This window comes from Hemicordylus capensis, chromosome 3 (genome assembly GCF_027244095.1).
Source record: "Hemicordylus capensis ecotype Gifberg chromosome 3, rHemCap1.1.pri, whole genome shotgun sequence".
Lineage (NCBI taxonomy): Eukaryota > Metazoa > Chordata > Lepidosauria > Squamata > Cordylidae > Hemicordylus > Hemicordylus capensis.
The window spans coordinates 128,512,704-128,535,089 of record NC_069659.1 but is presented as its reverse complement, the minus strand read 5'-3'; the positions used below and the strand labels follow the sequence as shown (position 1 = coordinate 128,535,089).

The window sequence follows — 22,386 nt, the reverse complement described above, 5'->3', positions numbered from 1 at the left end:
ACCTTTTCTGGTGTAAATAGTGCGCAGTTTTGGAAAAGGGGAGTCTTTCTTTAACAGCAGGAGAATAAGGAGTCTTTAGCACTATCACCCTAGTCCCTCGAATTACTTTGGAGTTCTTGGTTTTCATTTTGTTAAAATACAGTCACTCACAAGGGAAAGTCAGGAACAGAACCAGGGCGTGAGGGAGGGGCATCATAATCATAATCATCATCATTGCATCATAATTCTGATGTTTGAGATACAAGCCAACTTCACAGGGTTGTTGTGAGGAAAAACCTAAGTATGTAGTGCATTTTGAAATTTTTGGTAATTTTTGTAATTTTTTAAATTTTTAAAATAAAAGTTTTCTGAAACATGTGTGTCAGTATGTTGGGGACGCAGCGGCGGGGTGGTGGTGCAATTTCAGTGCTTGCCCCGGGCACCGTTTTCCCTAGTTACGCCTCTGCTTATGTTGGCCATCCCTAGACTAGAAACTACCTCTCTGGAACAAATTTTACTCTTATTTACAAAGGTAGGTGGACACAAAGCCTTAGTTAAACAGGTACAATAAGTTTCTAAAAATTAATCAGAAAGCTACTGGCTTCTAGAAGCTTACAATTAAATTAATGTTCATTGGGTTCATCAGGAGCCAAAACCACGCTTTTAGCAACAGTCTAATTTCCTTCCTCTCTTATGATTAGCAACAAAACTAGCTTAAGTCAGCTACTTTCTGCAGAAGAATCCTGCCAGTGGGTTTTGGTTTCTTGACTCACAAGTCTCCCTTTCTCTTTTAAGGATCTTTATTTGAAGATGAGTTCCTTTTGTGTACAACTACATAAAGCCTGGATTTTTAACTAGATGCACTGTTTAGCTGCACTTTCAAAAAACATTGGGAGAGCATTTTCTAGTGAAAGCTAATTATAGATGTCTATGAAGAACAGTAGTCAAGCAAGCAGGCATGACAGGAGATTTAGGCCTAGAATGGCTGCACAATATACGTCAGGGAGAGCTGTGGCTCTAAAGTAGGGCATCATACCTTCCCCAACCACCTTATACCTACAAAATGAACCTACACAGAATCAATAGGTCATATTGTCTAGTAAGTGTGCTGTGGATTGCAGCATTGGATTCACAGTATAAGTAGTGTTATCAGCAGTGTTCCCTCTAACAGGGATTCCCAGATGATGTTGACTACAACTCCCATAATCCCCAAGCAAAAGCCATAGCAGCTGGGGATTCTGGGAGCTGTCAACAGCATCTGGGAATCCCTGTTAGAGGGAACACTGGTTATCAGTAACCTCCACAATTCCCACTTCAGCTCTCACTAGTAGTATTATGAAATACACACATGAACACAGCCACCTTGCAGATGAAGCCTGATGAGGCAGTTGTCTCAGGTGATGGAGATGGAAGATTAGCCACCTCTGCCAGCCCATTGCCCACCTCACCAACCCCACTGGGGCGCACACAACTGGCTGCCTTTACCTGCTGGCACTAGTGCCTCTGCCACTCATGCTACTCTCCCTACCTTTCTACATGGCAGCGGGTGGGACAGGAAGGAAATAGAAGGTCCCTCACATACTTCCTTCAGCTCCACGTCCTGCCCCATGCCCTTTGGGAAGACAGGACAAATGACTGCAGAGCGAAGAAGAGCAGCAATGTTGCTGCCACCCTAACTAGGTAAGGAAATTTGGTGCTGGTGAGGTGGAACTGGCAGGTAGGAGAGGGCTGGATTTTGCAGGGCGGGAGGAGATATCAACTGGCAGGAGAGGATCACATCAGAGTAGATGCGAGTGGAAACAGGCTTGGACAGGGGGCAGATCAGGGTGGATGGGGAGAGTTGGTGTGCAGAGTGCAGCATGGGAGGATGGAAGCCATTATCTTGCCACACTGCCCCAGGTACCAGGGCACCTGAGGTGGGTCTATATACACCTCACCTTCAATTCCAGGCTAGAACTTTTGACAGACTGATTTTCTTCAAACATCTTGCAGGTCAGAGAGTCAAATAGGGGCTTCTTGATTTTTCTCCTGTCCTAAAAATCTCATGAGTAAATCCTCAGGATTCAGTGTTCTTCAGCTAGTTATAGAGGGAGGGTTTTTGTTTTCACTCACTGGTGCTGCAGTAGTTAAACAAGCAACCTACTGTTTTTGTATTAAAGTGGCACACGACTGCCATCTCCTGGATTAAGGGCTTCATCTTGAGTTGCCACTGCAACAATTTTGCTGCAGCTCAAGACAATTTACTATACTGGGGGTAGCAGAGAATTTCTTAAACGTAGCTAAAGGAAGGGAATAGATGTTAGACTGAACCACATTCAGAATTCCTAAATGCTTATCTCACACTGAGGCAGATTCTCTTGTCCATGGCACTAATAGTAGAACTATTCTACTGATTCCTGGTAGTAGGCTAATATTTTAAAGTTTCATATAAGTGGTCCATCCCTTCATCCCATAGATTATCAAGCACAGTGGTTAATCCTGCCCTATATAATACATTTTCAATCAGCATACTGGGGGAATTTAAGCACTAGCGGCTAACTAATGTCAACCAAATCTACAACACACAGTCAAGAAATTTCTTACATGGAATTTTCAGTTGCCTGAAAGATGAACAAAAACATCACGACCAGCCAGACCAAAGTTAAGTTTGTTTACTCTTTTCTCCTGAGTTGTCAGAAGCCAGTAAGGTACCAGAACACCTATAGTTATTTTTAGCAATTGTAATAGATTTTTCTAAAGGTTTTTAGTACACTGAAACTAGCTCCAGTTTTTGTATTATGTATACAATTCAAGATTAAAAGAACTAGCTCCAAGTGGATTCTTGGATACTACCATGTGCAGCACAAATGGTGTGTTAAAAGTGGGGGGAGGGGCAGGCAGGCAAAGGAATGACAATCTATAAAGACATCTTTAATTATAGTACACTAGCAAGAATATAGAAAATGGAACAATTCTGTTTAGACAACATCATCAGGTTTGTTATAAAAACACATTTAGGAGGAAACAATCTGATTCCTGCTCTTGTATTTCCAATAACTTTAATGAAAAGTTGTTATGAAAGCATTCCTACGTGATACATGGCAGAGCTTTTGGGTCACTGTGTCTGTTCTCAGGAAGAGCATCTTAAGTACAAGCACCTTGCCATTTTTTCAACATCTGGTTACAAATACCTTCCTATTTAGGAGTTGTACAGCAAGGCTCCAAATTATTATTTTTTAAAAAATTACAAAAACTAAGAAGTAAAAGGTTTATGAAGATGGCGATAGGTAGAACTTGTCATGCAAAGGCTGACTCCCCTGCACCCAGCCCCGGTAGAAAATATGTTTCTTTTGAGTAACTTGGAAGATGCAAAATATGGTTGCAACAAAGCATTACCTTAAGGGAATATATCTTTAGCTTAACAAGTGGGACATGAATACATAAAACCCCCACAAAATTATAGAGAGAAGCTCTTCTTACTGTAGACTATGAGCACCTCATGAGAGTCAATAGCCCTCATTGTTTCAAAGCAAGATGACTGGAAGACCCTAGTAGTCTAGGTAAGCATGATCATCTAGTGTGAGTTTGCCTGACCTTGGTAGTCTACCCCATGATCTCAAAGCTACCTGATGCTAAATATTTAACACCTTAATAGTAACAAGATCATTATATTTTTATTCAGATTCAAGATGAGTACCATATAAGATAGATCACATGTAAAAAGGCTGCCGTTTCCCCCCTAAAACGTGTGGTGGTTTGTTTTTCAACATTGACAGCAAACAGAGAGGAATAGAAAATCTCCCCTTAACTGTATTCACAGTTATTTATTATGCTGGGTATTCATGGTGTATATAGCTATAACTATATAATTAAATGGTATAACTTAAAGAATTTCAGTTATCTTATGAAAAATGTTCAGAAGAGTTAAGAAGCCAGAAGTATTTATGTATAGCTGAGTTGGAGAGAAAAAAAGAAGAGCCTGGAGTAGTTTCAATCTAGGTAATCTACCACAAAACCATATGAAGAAGATCTCACAGCTACCTCGTGTTAAATTTAATACCAATCAGTAACAAAAATTTTATATTTAGATGTATATTCAAGATGGGTACCTTATATTCAACCATGACAGCATGGGTGTCGTGCCTCCACCAATAATCCAGACAGTAAAGAACACAATAAGAAGAGTTGTGGAGAACATCATCCGATGAGAATAAGTTGCAGTGTCTCTTATGGCTAGAGCAAATGCCATGGCTCCCCTAAGACCTGTATAACATAACAGAGAGTGATACTAGAGTTACTTTGTGCAATACTTCCTCTTAATGGGGGAGAACTGGGCTGTTCAGATTTGCACAGCAGATTGGAATGCCAGCTGATTTGCCCATCAGAGGGAGCCAATTTTTAGACAGAGTTTCTTACATTTAGTAATATGTGCTACATTTCGTAAGGAAGAGGCAAGGCTGTTTGTAGTGTACGTACTGGGGGGAAAGCAGCAGTTTCCACATGCCCAGTAGATATGCATAATTTATTCTGCTTCCAGGTTCACACCCAATTTTGAAATCTCAACAAGGACAAAGAAAGTAGGAAAATATTAAGAATCTGGGACGGTGGTACAATAGCCGTGCAATACAAAAAGGCTAGTGTCCTGAGGAATACAGGCTTAAGGCTGTTCCATGGTTGTTTCTTGTATGCAAAAGGGAATTTTGGATTCTGCAAAACTAATTATTCACTCCATTTTGTTTTACCTGAGAACATCATCATGTGCTGAAAGTTCCAGCTGATCTTGTGCCTTCTGCCCAAGTTCAAGAAGAAAGAAAGTGGATAGATGTGTGCAGCTCGGCCCAGGAAGACAGCTATCTAACCACACCATGTGGTTAAGGATCTTGCAGCATTCATGTTACAACATGATTAGGCCGATCCTTTAAACTTAATATGCTTTTTTTTTTTTTTGCAGATATGCTGCTTAGGACAGACATATTTTTTCTAGGAGAGCATCTGCATCTTTGACAGCTGCATGACAGGGAGAATTCAACAGGTGCAGTTTACCTCTCCACAGTAGGAGAAGCTGCACATGTTATGCCAGTGACAGCAGTTAAAAAGGTATAAAGATCTCTTTTTGAGGGATACCACAAGTTGAAGCTCAGTCCACATGAAGAGTTTGGTTAGTTTAGCAATCCACTAGCACACCACAAGTACAGATTCAAACAGGCACACCTGAAGTAGTAAATCCTTGTGGGTTGACTTTTCATGTATTCATCTGAGCACTTGAAGAGTACTTTTCAGGCTATGGCTGACGTACATTTTTAATGTGGGTGTATTCAAATGACTGCCCATGTGAAAGTTAAGGTGGAACAGTTCCTCTATGGGGCTTGATAGAGGGCTGACACAAGTGTCCTTGGAGGAAGACATTCGAGTCAGGACAAGTGAGGTCTCTAACCAAGTCAAGTCATGAAATGTGAATTCATATGAACCCTACCACATCCCTTTCTACGCATCTACTCTTTCAAAGAGTCAACGGTGTCTCCATGGGGGCAAGAGCCCTCTCAGAAAAACAGCTGCCCCTCCATCTACCCCCACCCCTAATTGCTGCTTAAGAAGTTTAATATGTGGGACACAGCTCATCTACCAGAAATGCACTTTGCCCCATTAAGTGCCTCCATTTCCCCTTTTGGGGGATTTTTGCATGACTATCTTTTGTGGTGTGGGTAATTTTTTCCTTACAAGATAAGCAGTGGGCAAAATATTTACCACACCTTGAACAAACTTTAAAAGGTTTACCAGGGGTAAGATAAGATTGCTTTGCCATCCCTGATCTAACCGAAACCTGAAGTAGATAATCTTAAAACTGGTGAATGACGACATGCATGTGTGTTGACGGTCCCAGATGGATGTTGGGAATGCCAACTTTCACAGATTTATTTGCTTGTCAGTCACGAAACAGTGAATGCTGACCATTGCCTCTTGGTGTCTGTTATTGGTATACCATTGAATCATTGCAGATTCACAATGGTCAGCATCTAGGGCTGTTGGCAGTCACATGTGAACATCAGCATTCATTTTTCAGATATTCATTGTCACTAATCATAGTTGTTTCTTTCCCTAATATTTTTTTACATCAACAGCAAGAACAAAAGAAGAACTAATTGGATGTTTCCTCAATTAGTATGCTGAATATTGGCTGCACATATTGTTGACAGATACAACTTAAAGGTTTTCTTTTATCTTATGAAAAGCATTGTTCAGATGAGTTCGAGAGTGGACTTGCAGAAAACAGTCTTGTAATGCTGTCACTGCGGATTCAGAAGCTTCAGGTGTGCAATAAAACCAGAGAAAGGTACAAGGAAGTACTGTCAAAAGGGATTCAATTACCTTTTCGTTAGATTACAATTTTCTCCAAGGGTTGAACCACGTTACAGGTAAAATATGAGGCTTCTGACTCCACATTCTACTCATAAGGCAAGTATGGGAGTATTTCGAAGGGGAAATTGGCTGATGGAATGTGGGAGTTAACCCTTCCTTCACCTGTCCACTTCCCTCTGAAAATACTGCTCCTACCAGCCTGAATTGGGTTTCCTCCATCAGCTGGGCTCCAGGACCAGAAGTATGGCCAGCTAAGTGAAAAGTATCTTCAGAGGGGCATCTGCAGGAAATAATTTGCAGGCAGGCACTGAAGTAATTAAGTATAATTCTCATCTACAAATGTGCAACCATGAGTGATGTGGCCAGGGACTTGCATATGGTATTTTTATACTAGCAGTATAAAAACGTGTTAAATAAATAAAACCACTTCTTCGGGTACCAGAGTTTTCCTTTTTGTCATCTGACTTAGACTCCTTTTGCCTCATCCACCTCCAAAGATCTCTCAAATATCAAAAGTGGCTTGAACTGCAGGCCTCAAAAACTGCACTGTGTTTATTGTTTAAAATATTTATATCTGACCCCTTCAGCACTATGCTCCTCAGAGACCAAAAAAAAAAAGGCAGCAGAACAGTAGAAAGTTCTGTTGGAGACTGGCATCTCAGTTAAAAGTTAATAAGCATTTTAGAAGGGGAAAAGACTAAAAAGCCTCGCTAAAAAAAGTCAGTCTTCAAGTACTTTTAAAAAACCTTGAGGGGGAACCCAGCAGAATTCCTCTGGGAGGGCATTCCACAGCTAAAGGGCCACAAATGAAAAAGCCGTCTCTCTGGTGGGGTCAAAAACATGATGTGGATGGAGGGCCCTGTCAAATTTGTATGGATGAGTGCAGTCCAACAGCTACCCCAGCCCCACGCTGTGTAGAGATTTAAAGGTCAAACACAGCACTTTGAAACAAGCTGGCAAGCAGTTAAGATGCCGCAACCTAAGTGTAATACTCATGAAGCTATTAGCACCCATGAGCATCCTTGTGGCAGCATTCTGGACCACCTGAAGCTTCCGAACCATCTTCAAGGGCAGCCCCATGTAGAGCACACTGCAGTAATTCAATATGGATGTAACCAGTACGTGAGTGACTGAAATGAGTCCAACTTCTCCAAACAGGGTCATTGGCACACCAACCATAGTTAGTAAAAGGCACCCCCTTCAGAGTTCCTGCTTACAATGTTTTGGATCAAGCACAGAGATAAGATGTTCTACCAATATCTATTAGATATCAGGAGGATATTCTGCCATCTTATCTGCTTCCTTGCTTTGATTACAGCAAGAACACACAAGACACAAAGACTTGGGGAAATTTTGCTGCAGTTTCCTCTGCAAAACCAAGTTATTTTAGAAATGCTAAAAGGAGCACTTATAGCCACATAACATAGGGAAATACACATTTAAAACTGAGATATTTCCGTGCATAAAGCACTGTATGTGTGTTTGTGCACACATGCAAGATGCTGAAGACTTGCTGTACAAATTTGAAACACAATTAAGCAACTTGCTAGAATACAGATAAACTGAGAAAGGATACAAAAGCTCCAATAATGAAAATGGGACTGAATACGTGCTTCTGGAAAGTAAACAGGGCTAACCCCATATAAGAAAAAATGAAGTTTTCAGCCAGAAAGTGCAGTACTTCAAAGAGCTGGGGAGAAAGTTGAAAAAAGTTCACACTTCTTATAAAGAGCAACACACATGCTACATTCAAAAGATTCTGCTCTGAATAAATGAAGTCAAAGGTATTTCAAAGCTATGCAACTCAGGTTAAGACAAACTCCATTTAATGACATGTAATTTACCACCAGTTTTATTTTGTGACAATAAAAAACAACTCAGAACAATTGCGGTCCCCCCCACCATATTTGTTCCAGTTATCTTCTACGGTCCTCACCAATGCAGACTCACCTTGCTTTACGCAAAAGAGTAGACACAAACACACACATGTACACCAGGAGCCCTTTATACAATACAGCAGTGGCATGCAAGTCACAGTGGCACCATGAGATGAAATGTGGTACCATACAGGTAGGGCCAATTATTCATGTCCTTCCCACCCACCCATTGCTCCCAAACCCAGCTGAAGAATTATTGAAGGGAAGGACCTGGGCATTTGTCCCCAACCACATGGTGGCTTGCCTTTAATTGTCACAGCAGAGCTAAAAGGTGAAGTTACTGGGGGCAGAGTCTAGACCGTTGCAGTTCAAATGGTACAATCCAGAGAAGACTGCACCACATGATTCCCCCCATTCTGCATTTCACTGATCACTCTTTGTATAAACTGTGAGAAATAGTTATCCGATTTTACCAGGTACAGTATAAGCAGCTTAACATAATGAATGCACATAGTGCAAGTAGCCATGCTTCAATATTTAAACACAAACGTTGAAGAGACACTATCTTTCTCACCTGCTTGGTTCGGCTCCTTGACTCAACTGATAGATTGTTGTAAGTGTAATGAGCTTGTGTGATCCCACAGAACAGAACAGCTACCACACCTGCCAAGAGTAGCAGCACATCAAGAAACATTGATCATATTTTTCCCTGACTTAATTATTCAAGATTTCCTATCAGTCTTCTCTAAACGCTAATGCTTATATTTACTTACTGTCTCTATAATGGTTTTGTCAGCCAGCTCCTTCCAGTGTGCCTGCACAGTGTTCATTTTCTAAGGAGCAGTTCTGGGGCTTAAGCGTCTTGGAGAGTTCAGTTCCCCAATTCTGTGCAGGGAGAGGCTGTTGCAATTTGTGGGTGAGTCAGAGGCACTCAACTACGTATATCCCAGAATTCAGTCCTACCACAGAAAGACTGGCTCCATTAGTGGAGTTCCGCCCACTAGTTCTAGGTTCTCTGCCCTTCCCCTGCAGCAATCTACACCACAGCCCATGGAGTTCTTTGACCCTCAGCAAAGGCTTTTCCGAAAAGAACGCCTTTGTGGTGGGTGTTTGTTTTTTCATTTCAGGGGGCTATCCAGGGGGGAGCAAACTGTTGCAAGAATTCCGTTTACTGGTGGTATCATTTTGTATGTGAACCTGCATTTATACCCAAAGGTTTAGTCACATGTTACATTTTAGTCTGTGGTTTGATGGCATTTATCCACACTGCTCCAAGACAGTCCTTATTGCCTGATGAATTAAGAGAACCATTAACAGCCTCACAGGTCTATATGGGATGTAACACACACTGTACTATCAACTACTACGAACATAATCCATACATTTTGCAAGTTTTTCTAAAGTTGTATGAATACTGTATTTACCCAAATAGAAAACTCTGAATTTAAGACAACCTCATTAAAAATATGGGTTAAATATCTTATACAACTTAGCCAAAAGGAAGAGGACCCTAAATTTAAGATTATGTGTGCCCCCCCCCCCATTTCTAACATCAAAGAACTTAGGGAGAAACTAGTCTTGGATTCAGGTAAATACAGTACATTAGTAAGGCTATTGCTACAGAGAAAGAGAGAGAGAGCGCGCGAGAGAGCGCGCACGCACGAAAACATGAACAAGACTGGGATCCATACAAGAATACTATCAGCATCTTGCACCCTTGGTCTGGTGTTTCTTGAGCAGCAACCCCTTCACCCCATGCCAGGTGGCAACCTTTAAGCTACTGTGACTGAGCTTAAAGGTTGAGGTATGGTAATGGAATCTGCTGCTCAGAAATAAAAGGCACCCTGGGTATGTCCAAACCCTTGAACACACCTAAAGTAGCTTTTTGGAGTCCAGCCTATGTTTTCTGGAGTGAACTGAATGTACTCCAACCACCCAGCTGCAAAACTTGCCCTGTAGCTGACTAATTTCGCACACTGCAATATCTATTAGAGAACACGTTTCTCAGTTTGGCTCAGCCAAACTTACTTTGCAATGCATGAATGCAATTCTGCAGATAGGCATAAAACACCTCATGACATTAAAAGAAATTAGCAGGCCTATAAAGTTGCATTTTCTCTATAAGGAGATACAGTATATCAGGACTGGAGTACAGTGACAAGAATTCTAGTTCTAAGGGCCAAAAAAGTTGCTATCACTATATATGCCACTTTTCTCATTTCAGAGTTAGACATGTGTGCAAAAAACTCAAATGAAAACAAAGTCATACTGCAGACCTACGCAGGTATTGTAGCCAACATCAGGTGTTCTTTAAGACAGGGGCACAAGTTTAAATCTAGATTTTGACAGGTGGCAAAGTCAAGCAGGTGAAAATTTCAAATATAACACCAATCACAGCAACATAAAATTGCTTGGTCCCAGAACTACATATCTTGCACATCTACCAGTCTTACCTGTAAAACCACAAGCTTCAGCCAGCAAGAATGTACTCCAAGACATCAGAAAGAAGAGAGCTGTCTCCAGCAAGGGGAAACAGTGCAGTTTTGTAAATTTGGTTACGTAAATATTTTGTTAAGGGATCACAAAAACCACAGATTATTTTCTATAGCCAATGGAGCTCATTTACATTTACGTTAATATGAGAAATATGCAATGTGGTACATAGGCAGCCCATGGTTCTGCTTAACCTGCATGATTAAATGCGCCTAGGCCAGGCCTGGGTTTTTGACTACACAACAGTCAGATTCTGGCCTTGTCCAACTGATTTCCTAGTATCCCCTCTGTGTCTCTGCTTATCAGTCTGCTTATTTTTCAGTTGCCCTGCATGCATGCATGCATCCCTCCCTCCCTTCCAGTTTCATTGATCTCCTACAGGGCCTCTATGCTTCCCCACTCCAGCTGCCTTTGGTAGCAGCTCATGACTTGGACCTTAACCTGCAACCAGCTATGCCTCCAAACTGGCACTGCTGTGGAGCGAAATTCTCCCAGTCTGAACACCCTCTATGAAACAAGAGACACAGCGGGAGCAGTGGTTAAAAGAAAGCTTTGCTAGTAAAAAGGAGAAAAGCCTGAAGTTAATGAACAAATACCAACAGTGAAGGATATCAGTGCTGTCAAAACCCCTGTTACTGCTCCCATCATGAAAGAGCCGCTGAAGATTCCAAGGAAGACTCCGACACACTTAAAAAAGGCTGCTGCATCAAAAGTGTGAACATTTCCTCCTGTGGGCTGATATGCTACAATAGAGCTGGAAGGACAGGGGAAAGAATAGCTGTTAACACAATATTCACCCCAGATAAGACATGATGCAATAGTCATTTCTGGAGTCAGATCATTCTCATCTGCCCTACTGCTCCCATTAAAGCACCAAGCAAATGCGAAAATAGTAGTCTTTACAAATCTGTCGCACAAGACAGAGAGAAAGTGGTCAGTTCTGTATTAACTGGCTTCTGAGTAACCCGTTTCAATATTTTACTTACGAAGACAGTACAATAGCAACAGCATCATTTAGAACGCTCTCTCCAAACAGCAGTGCATAGAGATCAACATCAGCGTGAAGATCATTAAAAATTGCCAGTACAGTGACTGCAAATGAAAGTAAGAGAACAAGAGAGTTAACATTTGTCTTACTGTATGTATTTTGAATAGATGAAAAACCTCTTTTCTATGTTTCCCACACAGGTAAAAGTTATCCAGTGCAATACAACACAAAACCAGTTGCCAAAAGGTTTTCTAAATATTTCCCCAGGGCTCAGTTCCCACATTAAATTTGTTTGTTTAATCACCAATCACCACAAGCTAACTTGTACCATGTTAATTTCATGATATTACCTAGACATGCATCCTCATGTGGCAACATACAGTATTTATTAAATGTGATAAAAAAATCTTCCTGGCATTGATAGATACTTGCTGTTGCCATATGGGTTATGCTTAAGCAACAGTGAACACATAGCATAGGTGACTAGAACACATCCAGAGTGAGCTTGTGAGTGGGATAATCACATTTCATGAAAAAGGAGGAACAACTACTTGCTAATGGTTAAGAGTAAATATTAAGCATATTCAAGAAAAACAGAAACAGAAAAGAAGCAAATTACAGAGCTCCAAAAACAGAGTCCTGACTGAGTGCCACCAAGGCTTGTCCCACCTCTGGATAAAATTTGTATACCCAATGTTGACAGTTTAGTCTCCCACAAATCAGGTTTGCAGTCTGGTGGAGTCTAGAGCAATGCTACATTTATGATTGTCTGAGCTGCAGTTAAAAAGCTTTAACAAATGCTGCCTGGTGACAAGACTCCAACATACTCTCTGAGATTCTGAACTAGTTACTCATTTATGTTCTCAGTTTCAAGCATTTATTACTCTAATGCACAACTCTGCAACAAAGCCTACTGGCCAATAGTGACCCACCCCCTGGATAAATCCCACATACCAATTATTTGTACTCCTATTGCGAGAACATCAAAGGACCCCTTCTTATGTTACAATTACACCAGCAGGGTAAGACGTTGGTGTGGTTAAGACTCCTCTCATGTGGGCAGGGCTTCTTAGGGTACCTTTGCAGCATGGGTAGGATCCACACTGCAGAAGTTCCTACACTACCAAAGTTACATAAAAAGGTAACCCAAAGCCCAAGCCACACTCATCAGAAGTATGGAGTGCCACTATATTTTCACTGTCCTTGGAGCGCGGTGACAGCAGTTGTTCTGCTGGCATCAGTTTTTCCAGCCTGCTGCAACCAGCCATCCTGCATACCCCTTTATATGCATTTTTCTCCTATTTTGTAACACAGTGGCCCATTCATAATCAGCTGGAAGGGCAGCAGATATGTTCGAATTAGTTCTGTATTTCAGAGTTCTCTAAGCAGTTCCACTTCAATGTGTGAAAAACACCACTCTCTATTGTCATAGAATTTTAGAGTTGGAAGGGACCTTGGAGGTCTTATAGTCCAACCAGAGAAGCAAAAAAAGGACTCTCAAAGTCCCTCTGTATTTTGTAGCAAAAAAGCACTGCTATCCTGAAAAGAGGAAGAAGATTCTAGCAGAGTTTTAAGGCTACGCAGATCAGTTTATGCTCTATGGGAGCCCCTGATAGAGGCACTTTGAGAAAGTTTATTCTCTCTCATTTGTACTTTATTTCTGTGATTGGGTGCCCTCCTCTAGTCCAACACCCGCTCAATGCAAGATGCATGTTTAAAATAAACTTTTCTTTTAACGTTACAATTACCGTGCCTTGTAGGAAAACCTTTGTCTGTCTTGTGCCTCACCTTCTTCCCACTTAGAAACAATTATTCCTGGTGACACATCATATCACTTTTTAAAGCTAAACTATTATGAAGGTACCTGTAAAAACTTTAGTATTTTAAGAACCTGCAGCCTGGACAGCACAGTACCTGGATCAGTAGCAGATATTATAGCTCCAAAGAGAAGACAGTCTGTATAATAAAACTTATCAGAGAGCTGTCCCACAAGCTTCATCAGTTTTACAACACCATATATAAGATTCCTGTGAGAGGGGAAAAATGCAGTCAGGCCTATCTTTAACTTCTTCAAACCAGATTTACTAAGTTGGCAATACTATGAAGATGTACAGGTGAAACTCGGAAAATTAGAATATCGTGCAAAAGTCCATTAATTTCAGTAATGCACATTAAAAGGTGAAACTGATATATGAGACAGACGCATTACATGCAAAGCGAGATAAGTCAAGCCTTAATTTGTTATAATTGTGATGATCATGGCGTACAGCTCATGAAAACCCCAAATCCACAATCCCAGAAAATTAGAATATTACATGGAACCAAGAAGACAAGGATTGTAGAATAGAACAATATCGGACCTCTGAAAAGTATACAGTGTACTGTGCTTGATTGGCCAGCAAACTCGCCTGACCTAACCCCATGGAGAATCTATGGGGCATTGCCGAGAGAAGGATGAGAGACATGAGACCAAACAATGCAGAAGAGCTGAAGGCCGCTAATGAAGCATCCTGGTCTTCCATAATATCTCATCAGTGCCACAGGCTGATAGCATCCATGCCACGCCGCATTGAGGCAGTAACTGCTGCAAAAGGGGCCCAAACCAAGTACTGAATACATATGCATGCTTATACTTTTCAGAGGTCCAATATTGTTCTATTCTACAGTCCTTGTCTTCTTGGTTCCATATAATATTCTAATTTTCTGGGATTGTGGATTTGGGGTTTTCATGAGCTGTACGCCATGATCATCACAATTATAACAAATTAAGGCTTGACTTATCTCACTTTGCATGTAAGTCATCTGTCTCATATATCAGTTTCACCTTTTAATTTGCATTACTGAAATTAATGGACTTTTGCACGATATTCTAATTTTCCGAGTTTCACCTGTATACCATGTACATCTTTCTCCCAAGAATTCCTCTTACTGTTGACAATATGCAACCCCTTGTATAAATGGTTACTTGGAAGTAAGTCCCACTAAGTTAATAGGGCTTGCTTGGTCTCTCTCTCATATTTGAAAACCTGGCTGAGGGAAAGGGGGATAGAAAGAAACATGACAGTGAGGAGGGTGCACACAGACTAAAGTAAGGAAAAGAGGGAGGAAGCTTTCCTTTTTGTTCATAAGCACCAGCACACATAGGATTCTGTACCAAGAGGCGCTCTTACCCCTGGACTTCCAGGCTGAAGTCCAGGGCCTCTACACCCCCTGGGGGCCCCCAAATCCTCTTTAGTCTGTCCTGCATGGTGAGGTTGCTAGGCTGCCGGCCTGCACTGCGCCAGGTGGCTGAGTATGACTGTGACCTGCTCTAGGTGCCAAGAGTGACCTCGGCTTTAGAGACAGAGGGGGGAGTGGGGAAAGAAATATGTGGGGTGGGGATATTTTGCTTGTTGAAATTTTTCCATTAATGCATATTTGCATAAATATATCTGTTTTATATGCTTACATTCTTGTGAGTTCAGTTGCTGTTTGTGTCCTCAAGAACCCATGTGTTAAAAATACCGTGTGTGTGTGTGTGTGTGTGTGTGTGTGTGTGTGTATGGGGGGGATGATTCTTAACTTGCAGGGGGGGGGCTCCAAAGGCCTTTAGGTCCAGGTTTCAAAATTACCAAGGTGCACCTCTGTCTGTACCAGATATCTGATATGCAGAGACTTCCTCCTGAATATGGAGCTGAGGAGGGTGCATGCACCCACAGGGACTCTAGCTTTCCTCATGCTGAGCTGTAGTGACTTCTGCAGCCTTGTGTGATGTCAGAAACAAGAACCTGCTCCCTCCTGTTGTGGGATGGGAAGCCACACATTTTGGCTAGCTACCAAGGACAAGATCTGAAGACCTCTGCTGTTACATATAAGGTCCAAAGCAACTACAAATCCAATACCCTTTTTATTAGTGTTTAACAAGTCAGCAAACGAAAGCATATCCAGTTGGGAACAAGAGCTTAGTTCACCTGATGTTCAAACAGCAGTTGTGCCCCATAAAGTTTAGATAGCTTTATCCTATTTTTTAATCCTAGAGTGCAGATTTCATAGCTTCCCTTCCTTGTTTGCTCCAATCCACAACCACTTCCAAAATTCAATCCTGTTACCAGTTATGTGCAGGTCAGTCACACTGACCCAAAAGATGAAACAATTTAAAGGTAATCAAATTCATCTACCTTTGAGAATAAAAATAAAGCCTTGATTTTTTTTAAAGGTACACTTTTAATTTGCAAAGGCCAATAATTAACTGTACACAGAACAGTCTTATCTCATTCATCTGGGTGGACTCATTCAAGATTTAAGTGATGATAGTCCCAACAGATGCCCCACAAATCTAATTGTTCTGCAAAATTCTACTCACCCAACAATGAAACAAGAGACTGCAGTTCCGAAGAAGGCATATGCCAGAATAGACCCCAGATTTCTGAAGAAATGCCTCTGTTAGAAGAAAAATGGATAAGACCCAAATATTTAAAAGAATTATTCCCAAACTCCAAAATGAAAATTAGTACTTGTAGCATTAGAATAAAGAAACATCCTGCTGTGAGGACAAACCACTGAGAACACTGCGAATTTGCAGACAAAGTGTTTTTTGGGCATTCTTAAGTTAACACTTTTGGTCTAGCCACAGAAAGAAGAAAGTCAGTGGAGAAGCTGCTGGTTTCTCCCTCACTCAGTCAGGTCCAAACTACATTTATGTTTAACACAGTTTGAGCATGCATGTGTTTGTTTTTCAAGTCAAAACAGCTTCAGGTGACCTACAGCAGCTGTGCAAACTTCCATTCTGGGTAAAAAGCACCAAAAGGTGTCCTATGGGACAGGGACCTCTCTGAGGCAGCATTTGATTCAGTAGTTACTGCAGGTGGGGGAACAGTGGATAGAGACATGCCCTTGCATGAATGCAGGTATCCCTTACTTGCTTAAGTACCCCACTGAATTCAACCCATTATTCAGACGTCCAATGTTGTTCAATGGATTAGATTGCAGGGGGTGGGGGGGAGCCCAAATGTAATTATGAAAATATTTAATTGTATTAAAATCTTATTAACCAACACCAGATTTTGGAAAAACCTAACATTAATGCAGGATATTATTAAGCCCAAGGGCTCAATAAGATACTTTATTTTAATCTACAACTTTGGAAACAAAAGGACAGAGCTGATACTGTATGTATACGGAAGAAAATGCTTGTCTTCAAGAGGACAACAGTAATGCAATGTGGCTATCAACAATTCAGCATTATTGACAAATCCTGAAATGTTAACTGAAACCTAAGCAAGGAAATGAGCATTCAGAAAATGTGTTTTATGCTTACTTTCTTCAAACTATAGCCCGCGTGGAAAATAATGGGAGGCAGGAGGATGTTGAAGAACACTTCTGGATCAAAAGTTACCTTCCAGAAAAGAAAGAGAGTGAGGGATTGATACAAAATAGTTTCCAGATGATTTGTCTCAAAATATTTGCAGTTTTGCCTACTTCTCTTCCCACATCACACACGCACTCCCTCTCCCCTTCCCCCCCTTTCTCCATTAAATCACTCCAAACAATTCATAGACCTAGATGTATCTTAGGAAACTAGGTTTCATTGCAACAACCTGTAAAATGTGTTTGGTTCACCATCTGGCAGAAAGCTAGCTGAAGAATATATTCCACTACCCAAGGCAAATTCAGACAGCCATCTTTCCTGCAATGGGCAGGCCAGATAATATCTGATCTGACATTTCCCACATGATGAATTACTTGCACACAGATTTCGTAGATCCTTCACAAACTTTTGAAGCCAGCAGGCTGAGTAAAGGCAATCTATGTTCACTGCCCTCATCACTTGGAACGTGGCGGGCAATCTTGGCTTTTCAGCTGCTGTTGAACTACCAGTGGCAGATTAACAGAGAAGCAAGGTAGCCATTTGCCTAGGCTGGCAAAATTAGGTGGCAGCTGCAGCAAGAGTGGGGGGGGGGCGAGGAGAAATTCCCCCCTTTTGTGTTAAGAGGAAAAGACCACCGCCGCATGGTGGTGGCAATACTTGTGAGGAGGGTGGGAAGGATCCCCTTTTACCTGGATGGGGGGGTGGAAAACTCTTCCAACTCCCCTCCCTCCTCCCAAGTGACTGCACGGGCCTCTCTGCTGAGCAGCCCGTTTCTGGCCTCCCTCCATGTGGCTGCTCAGCAGAGAGGCGAGAGGCCTGTGCAGTCACTTGGGAGAAGGGAGGCGAGTTGTAAGGAGCTCGCCGCCCCCCCATCCAGGTAGAAGGGGGAACTCTCCCCTCCTTGCCCACCCCCGCCATGACCCATCCCACCCTCCCTCCCTGGATAAAACAATATACTTTGGTGGAGGAGAACTCTCCCCTCCTGCCCCCCACCTCACCACAGGTAGTGCTGCTGCCGCGCAGCGGTTTTTGGGTGGTTTTTATTTTTAATTAACACAGAAGGGGGTGACTTTCTCCTCAACCCCCCCCCCCACTGCAGCCACCACACCTGGGCAAAGGGAGAAAGTTTCCTCTTGCCTCCCCGTAGCCTACAGCTGCCTCTGCAGAGCGGCTTTTAAAAAAGTATTATTTTTTAAGGTAAAAGGAGAGCAAAAGCCTTTTAGCCTATGGGCAGCAAAGAGGTTAATCTGCCCCTGTGAACTACAACTCCCATCATCCCCAGTCACAATTTACTGTGGTTGGGGATGATGGGAGTTGTAGTTCAACAACAACTGAAAAGCCAAGATTGCCCACTTGTTGACTGTATGGTTTTGGACAAGCTCTCAGCCTGTAACGTAAGATTGTCAGCAACCTACCCTACAGGACTGTGTGAAGAAGAATGAGAAATCACTAATGAAAAGTATATATTATCACCATCCTGAATTTGAATCAGCAGGACACTATAAATCAGAAATAAAACACACTGCTACCTCAGGCCAATGGTTTTTGAGAGCTATCAATAAACAGCAAATATAGGATACTGGGGCAATAGGATCACTACACAGACACACACACACACACACACACACACACACACACACACACTCGAACCATGAGACACAAATTATTCTGCATATTCAGCTTTGAAGGACACCCAAGTCAACAGACAAGGGAGGAGTGAGTGGGAAGCATTCATAAAAAGGTCCACAATTAGAAAATGTAATCCTCACTTTTCGCAACATGTCATTCTGTTCCACATTGTTTATTTTTCCAGGACTTATTTCTCCTTTTAATGTATATTCAAAGTATTTTCCACTGATGTTGACCAACAGGGTTGTGAATGCCCGATCTTCTTGAGAGCAGCTGAATGGCTTATCATGACCACTGGTGGAGGGTGTGCCATATCTCAAGATGACTCCCACAATCAGTCCTGAAAGATAGGTTTATTACAAATATTTATATACTGCTTTTTAACCCAAATGTTCCCAAAGGAACATGAAAATGTGGAAAATGGTTCGCTGTCCTGAAGGGGCTCAGTAGCTGACAGACACATTAGAACATGTGTTTTTGTGGGTTTTTTTGAAGCCGGATGCATTATTGATTATATAGCTAGTGCAAAAGGTACTGTATTTTTAAATGCAATACAAGTACAGATGACTTTAGTAGAGAATGCTTTCCCTTCTACTTATACATAATAACCAAGCTCTTTTTCACACCATCCTTTTTGTACAGGGGATTAAGCCCGTCTTGCAGCAGCAAACATGAACTGTGCCATGCAAAGTGGGGTTCACCTGGGTTTGCATTTAGATGGGTGACTTCACATACAAGCTGCTGTCTGCTGTAAGATATTCCCCCATAGGGATGGGTCTATCTTAGTGGTAGAGCATCTGCTTTGTGTGCAGGAGGTCCCAGTTCAGTCCCTGGCATCTCCAGGTAGGACTGGGAAAGACTCCTGCCTGAAACCTTGGAGAGCTGCTGCCAGTCAGTGTAGAGACAGATCAATGTCCTGACTTGGTATAAGGCAACTTCCTATGTTACAGTTTTAACTTCAGTGGCTAGAACCCGATCTATTTTTGAAGACTATTTTTCCCAACACACATGTTGTTTCTTAGGACATGACAAGGAAAATAATTTGCTGCAAGAAAGGTAACATCACTTCAGAAAAGAATATGTCCTTAATTTCACTAAGAGGAAGTTGAACAGAAAGCTGTTATCACAGATGGAAACTGAAAAACTGAACCAGTCCGGGGTGGGGCGGGGGGGAAGAGACAGAAATAGCAAGATACTACAAGCAAACAATAAAACAAACCACCAGCAGCAGGAAGAGAGTGCTACGAAGAAGTTACAGGAACACTGCCAGATCATGAACCTCTTGTTTTTGGTTACTGCAGAAATAACCTAGCCCCACATTTAAATAAGGCTTCTAAGAACAGCAACTCCTTAACCAGAGCAGTAAACCAAAACAAAAACAAAAAAAAAGTGGGAACAATTCACTCTTCATTATATCCCCTCAAAGCTCTTCCTCCCATCTAAATAGCTATGGATGCTTTTGCAAGACACAACAGGGTTTGGTTACTCTATTATAAGCAAGTGTGTTTATGAGCACAATATATGCACTGCTTACTTAGCTAATCATCATCATCAACACAATAATAACTATCAAAACAAAAATAATAACTATCAAAACAGTTCAATCACATTTTGCAAGGAGATGATATTGAACAATGGCTAACAACTGGGAAAACTCATCTCATCATGAAAGACCCAGCAAAAGGTGCAGTTCCAAGTAATTATAGACCGATATCCTGTTTGCCAAGCATGTTCAAATTATACTGGAATAATAGCAGATGAAGTGATGCAACACTTATTAACTAACAAACAGCTTCCAGTTGAACAGAAAGGAAATTGCCCGAACACCAGAGGCACAAAAGACCAGCTGCTGATTGACAAAATGATTTTAGAAAATTACAAGAGAAGAAAAACCAATCTAAGTGTTGAATGGATTGACTACAAGAAAGCCTTCGACTCATTGCCTCACACACGGATACTAAAATGTTTAGAAACAACTGGTGTCAGCAAAAACATTCACATATTTATTTTAAAAAGCAGTGAACATGTTGAGTACACAGTTAACAATCAATGGCGAGACACTTGGACAGGTTAGCATTAGAAGAGGCATTTTCCAAGGGGACTCACTATCCCCTCTGTTGTTTGTAATCACCATGACTCCACTTTCACAAATACTAAACAAAACAGGCTTCAGATACCAAACATCTAAAACATCAAGTAAAATCAACCATCTGCTGTACATGGATGATCTGAAGTTGGATGGAAAGTCCCTGTCAGAAATCGAATCACTGCTAAACATTGTCCGTATATTCAGTAGCGAGATAGCAATGGAGTTTGGACTAGACAGGTGTGCTGCATTAATAATGAACAGAGGGAAAACAACAAAAACAGAAGGAATATAACTGCCCAATGGAAGCAAGATCAAGAACCTGGAAGAGAAAGAGCATTACAAATACTTGGGCATTCTCCAGGCTGATAACAACGTGCACACTGAAGTTAAAAGAAAAATTGGAAGTGAATACATCAGGAGAGTCAGAAAAATCCTCAAGTCCAAACTCAATGGCGGGAACAACATACAAGCCATAAACACCTGGGCTATACCTGTTATCAGATACACTGCAGGAATAATAGACTGGACCCAGGCAGAGCTAGAGACGCTAGATCGTAAGACCAGGAAAATCATGACCATCAATCATGCTCTGCACCCCCGCAGTGATGTCGATAGGCTATACCTCCCTCGCAGCTCAGGTGGAAGAGGAATGCTGCAAGTCCATCAAACAGTAGAGGAGGAGAAAAGAGGCCTTGAAGAATATATCAAGGACAGTGAAGAAGATGCACTTCAAATGGTCAATAATGCGAAACTATTCAACACCAATGAAACAAAGCAGGCCTACAAGAACGAACAAGTCAAGAACCAAGCAGAAAAATGGAAAAATAAGCCCCTGCATGGTCAATATTTGCACAATATAAGTGGAAAATCAGACATCACCAAGACCTGGCAATGGCTTAAGAATGGAAACTTGAAGAAAGAAACAGAGGGTTTAATACTGGCTGCACAAGAACAGACACTAAGAACAAATGTAATAAGAGCAAAAGTAGAAAAATCCACCACAAACAGCAAGTGCCGCCTTTGTAAAGAAGCAGATGAAACCATGGACCACCTAATCAGCTGTTGTAAAAAGATCGCACAGACTGACTACAAACAAAGGCATGACCGTAACAGGGATGATACACTGGAACATCTGCAAAAAATACAAGCTACCTGTAGCCAAAAATTGGTGGGACCATAAAATTGGAAAAGTTGAAGAAAATGAAGATGTAAAAATATTATGGGACTTCCGACTACAAACAGACAAACATCTGCCACAAAATACACCAGATATAACTGTAGTCGAGAAGAAAGAAAAACAAGTTAAAATAATCGACATAGCAATACCAGGGGATAGCAGAATAGAAGAAAAAGAAATAGAAAAAATCACAAAATACAAAGATCTACAAATGGAAATTGAAAGGCTGTGGCAGAAAAAGACCAAAATAATCCCAGTGGTAATTGGCGCCTTAGGTGCAGTTCCAAAAGACCTTGAAGAGCACCTCAACACCACAGGGGCCACAGAAATCACCATCAGCCAATTACAAAAAGCAGCTTTACTGGGAACAGCCTATATTCTGCAACAATATCTATAACAACAGCAACAACACTGACAATAAAATTCAGCCATCCCAGGTCCTTGGGAAGGACTCGATGTCTGGATAAAACA

At 41.5% G+C, this 22,386-nt stretch overlaps 1 protein-coding gene across 4 annotated transcripts in view; it reads right to left on the bottom strand.

Moving 5' to 3' along the window:
- The window catches only part of SLC9A7 (solute carrier family 9 member A7), a 76,719-nt gene that overhangs the window by 23,924 nt on the left and 30,409 nt on the right, over positions 1 to 22,386 (bottom strand). For all 4 annotated transcript variants that reach the window (XM_053306821.1, XM_053306819.1, XM_053306820.1 and 1 more), the window contains 11 exons: positions 18,790 to 18,989; positions 16,970 to 17,047; positions 16,016 to 16,092; positions 13,588 to 13,700; positions 11,672 to 11,777; positions 11,293 to 11,439; positions 10,646 to 10,746; positions 8,767 to 8,855; positions 7,892 to 8,005; positions 4,701 to 4,812; positions 4,068 to 4,221 (listed from right to left, as the gene is read on the bottom strand). In XM_053306821.1, the coding sequence (XP_053162796.1) occupies positions 4,068 to 4,221; positions 4,701 to 4,812; positions 7,892 to 8,005; positions 8,767 to 8,855; positions 10,646 to 10,746; positions 11,293 to 11,439; positions 11,672 to 11,777; positions 13,588 to 13,700; positions 16,016 to 16,092; positions 16,970 to 17,047; positions 18,790 to 18,989 (1,291 nt within the window). The remainder of the gene's footprint in view (positions 1 to 4,067; positions 4,222 to 4,700; positions 4,813 to 7,891; positions 8,006 to 8,766; positions 8,856 to 10,645; positions 10,747 to 11,292; positions 11,440 to 11,671; positions 11,778 to 13,587; positions 13,701 to 16,015; positions 16,093 to 16,969; positions 17,048 to 18,789; positions 18,990 to 22,386) is intronic.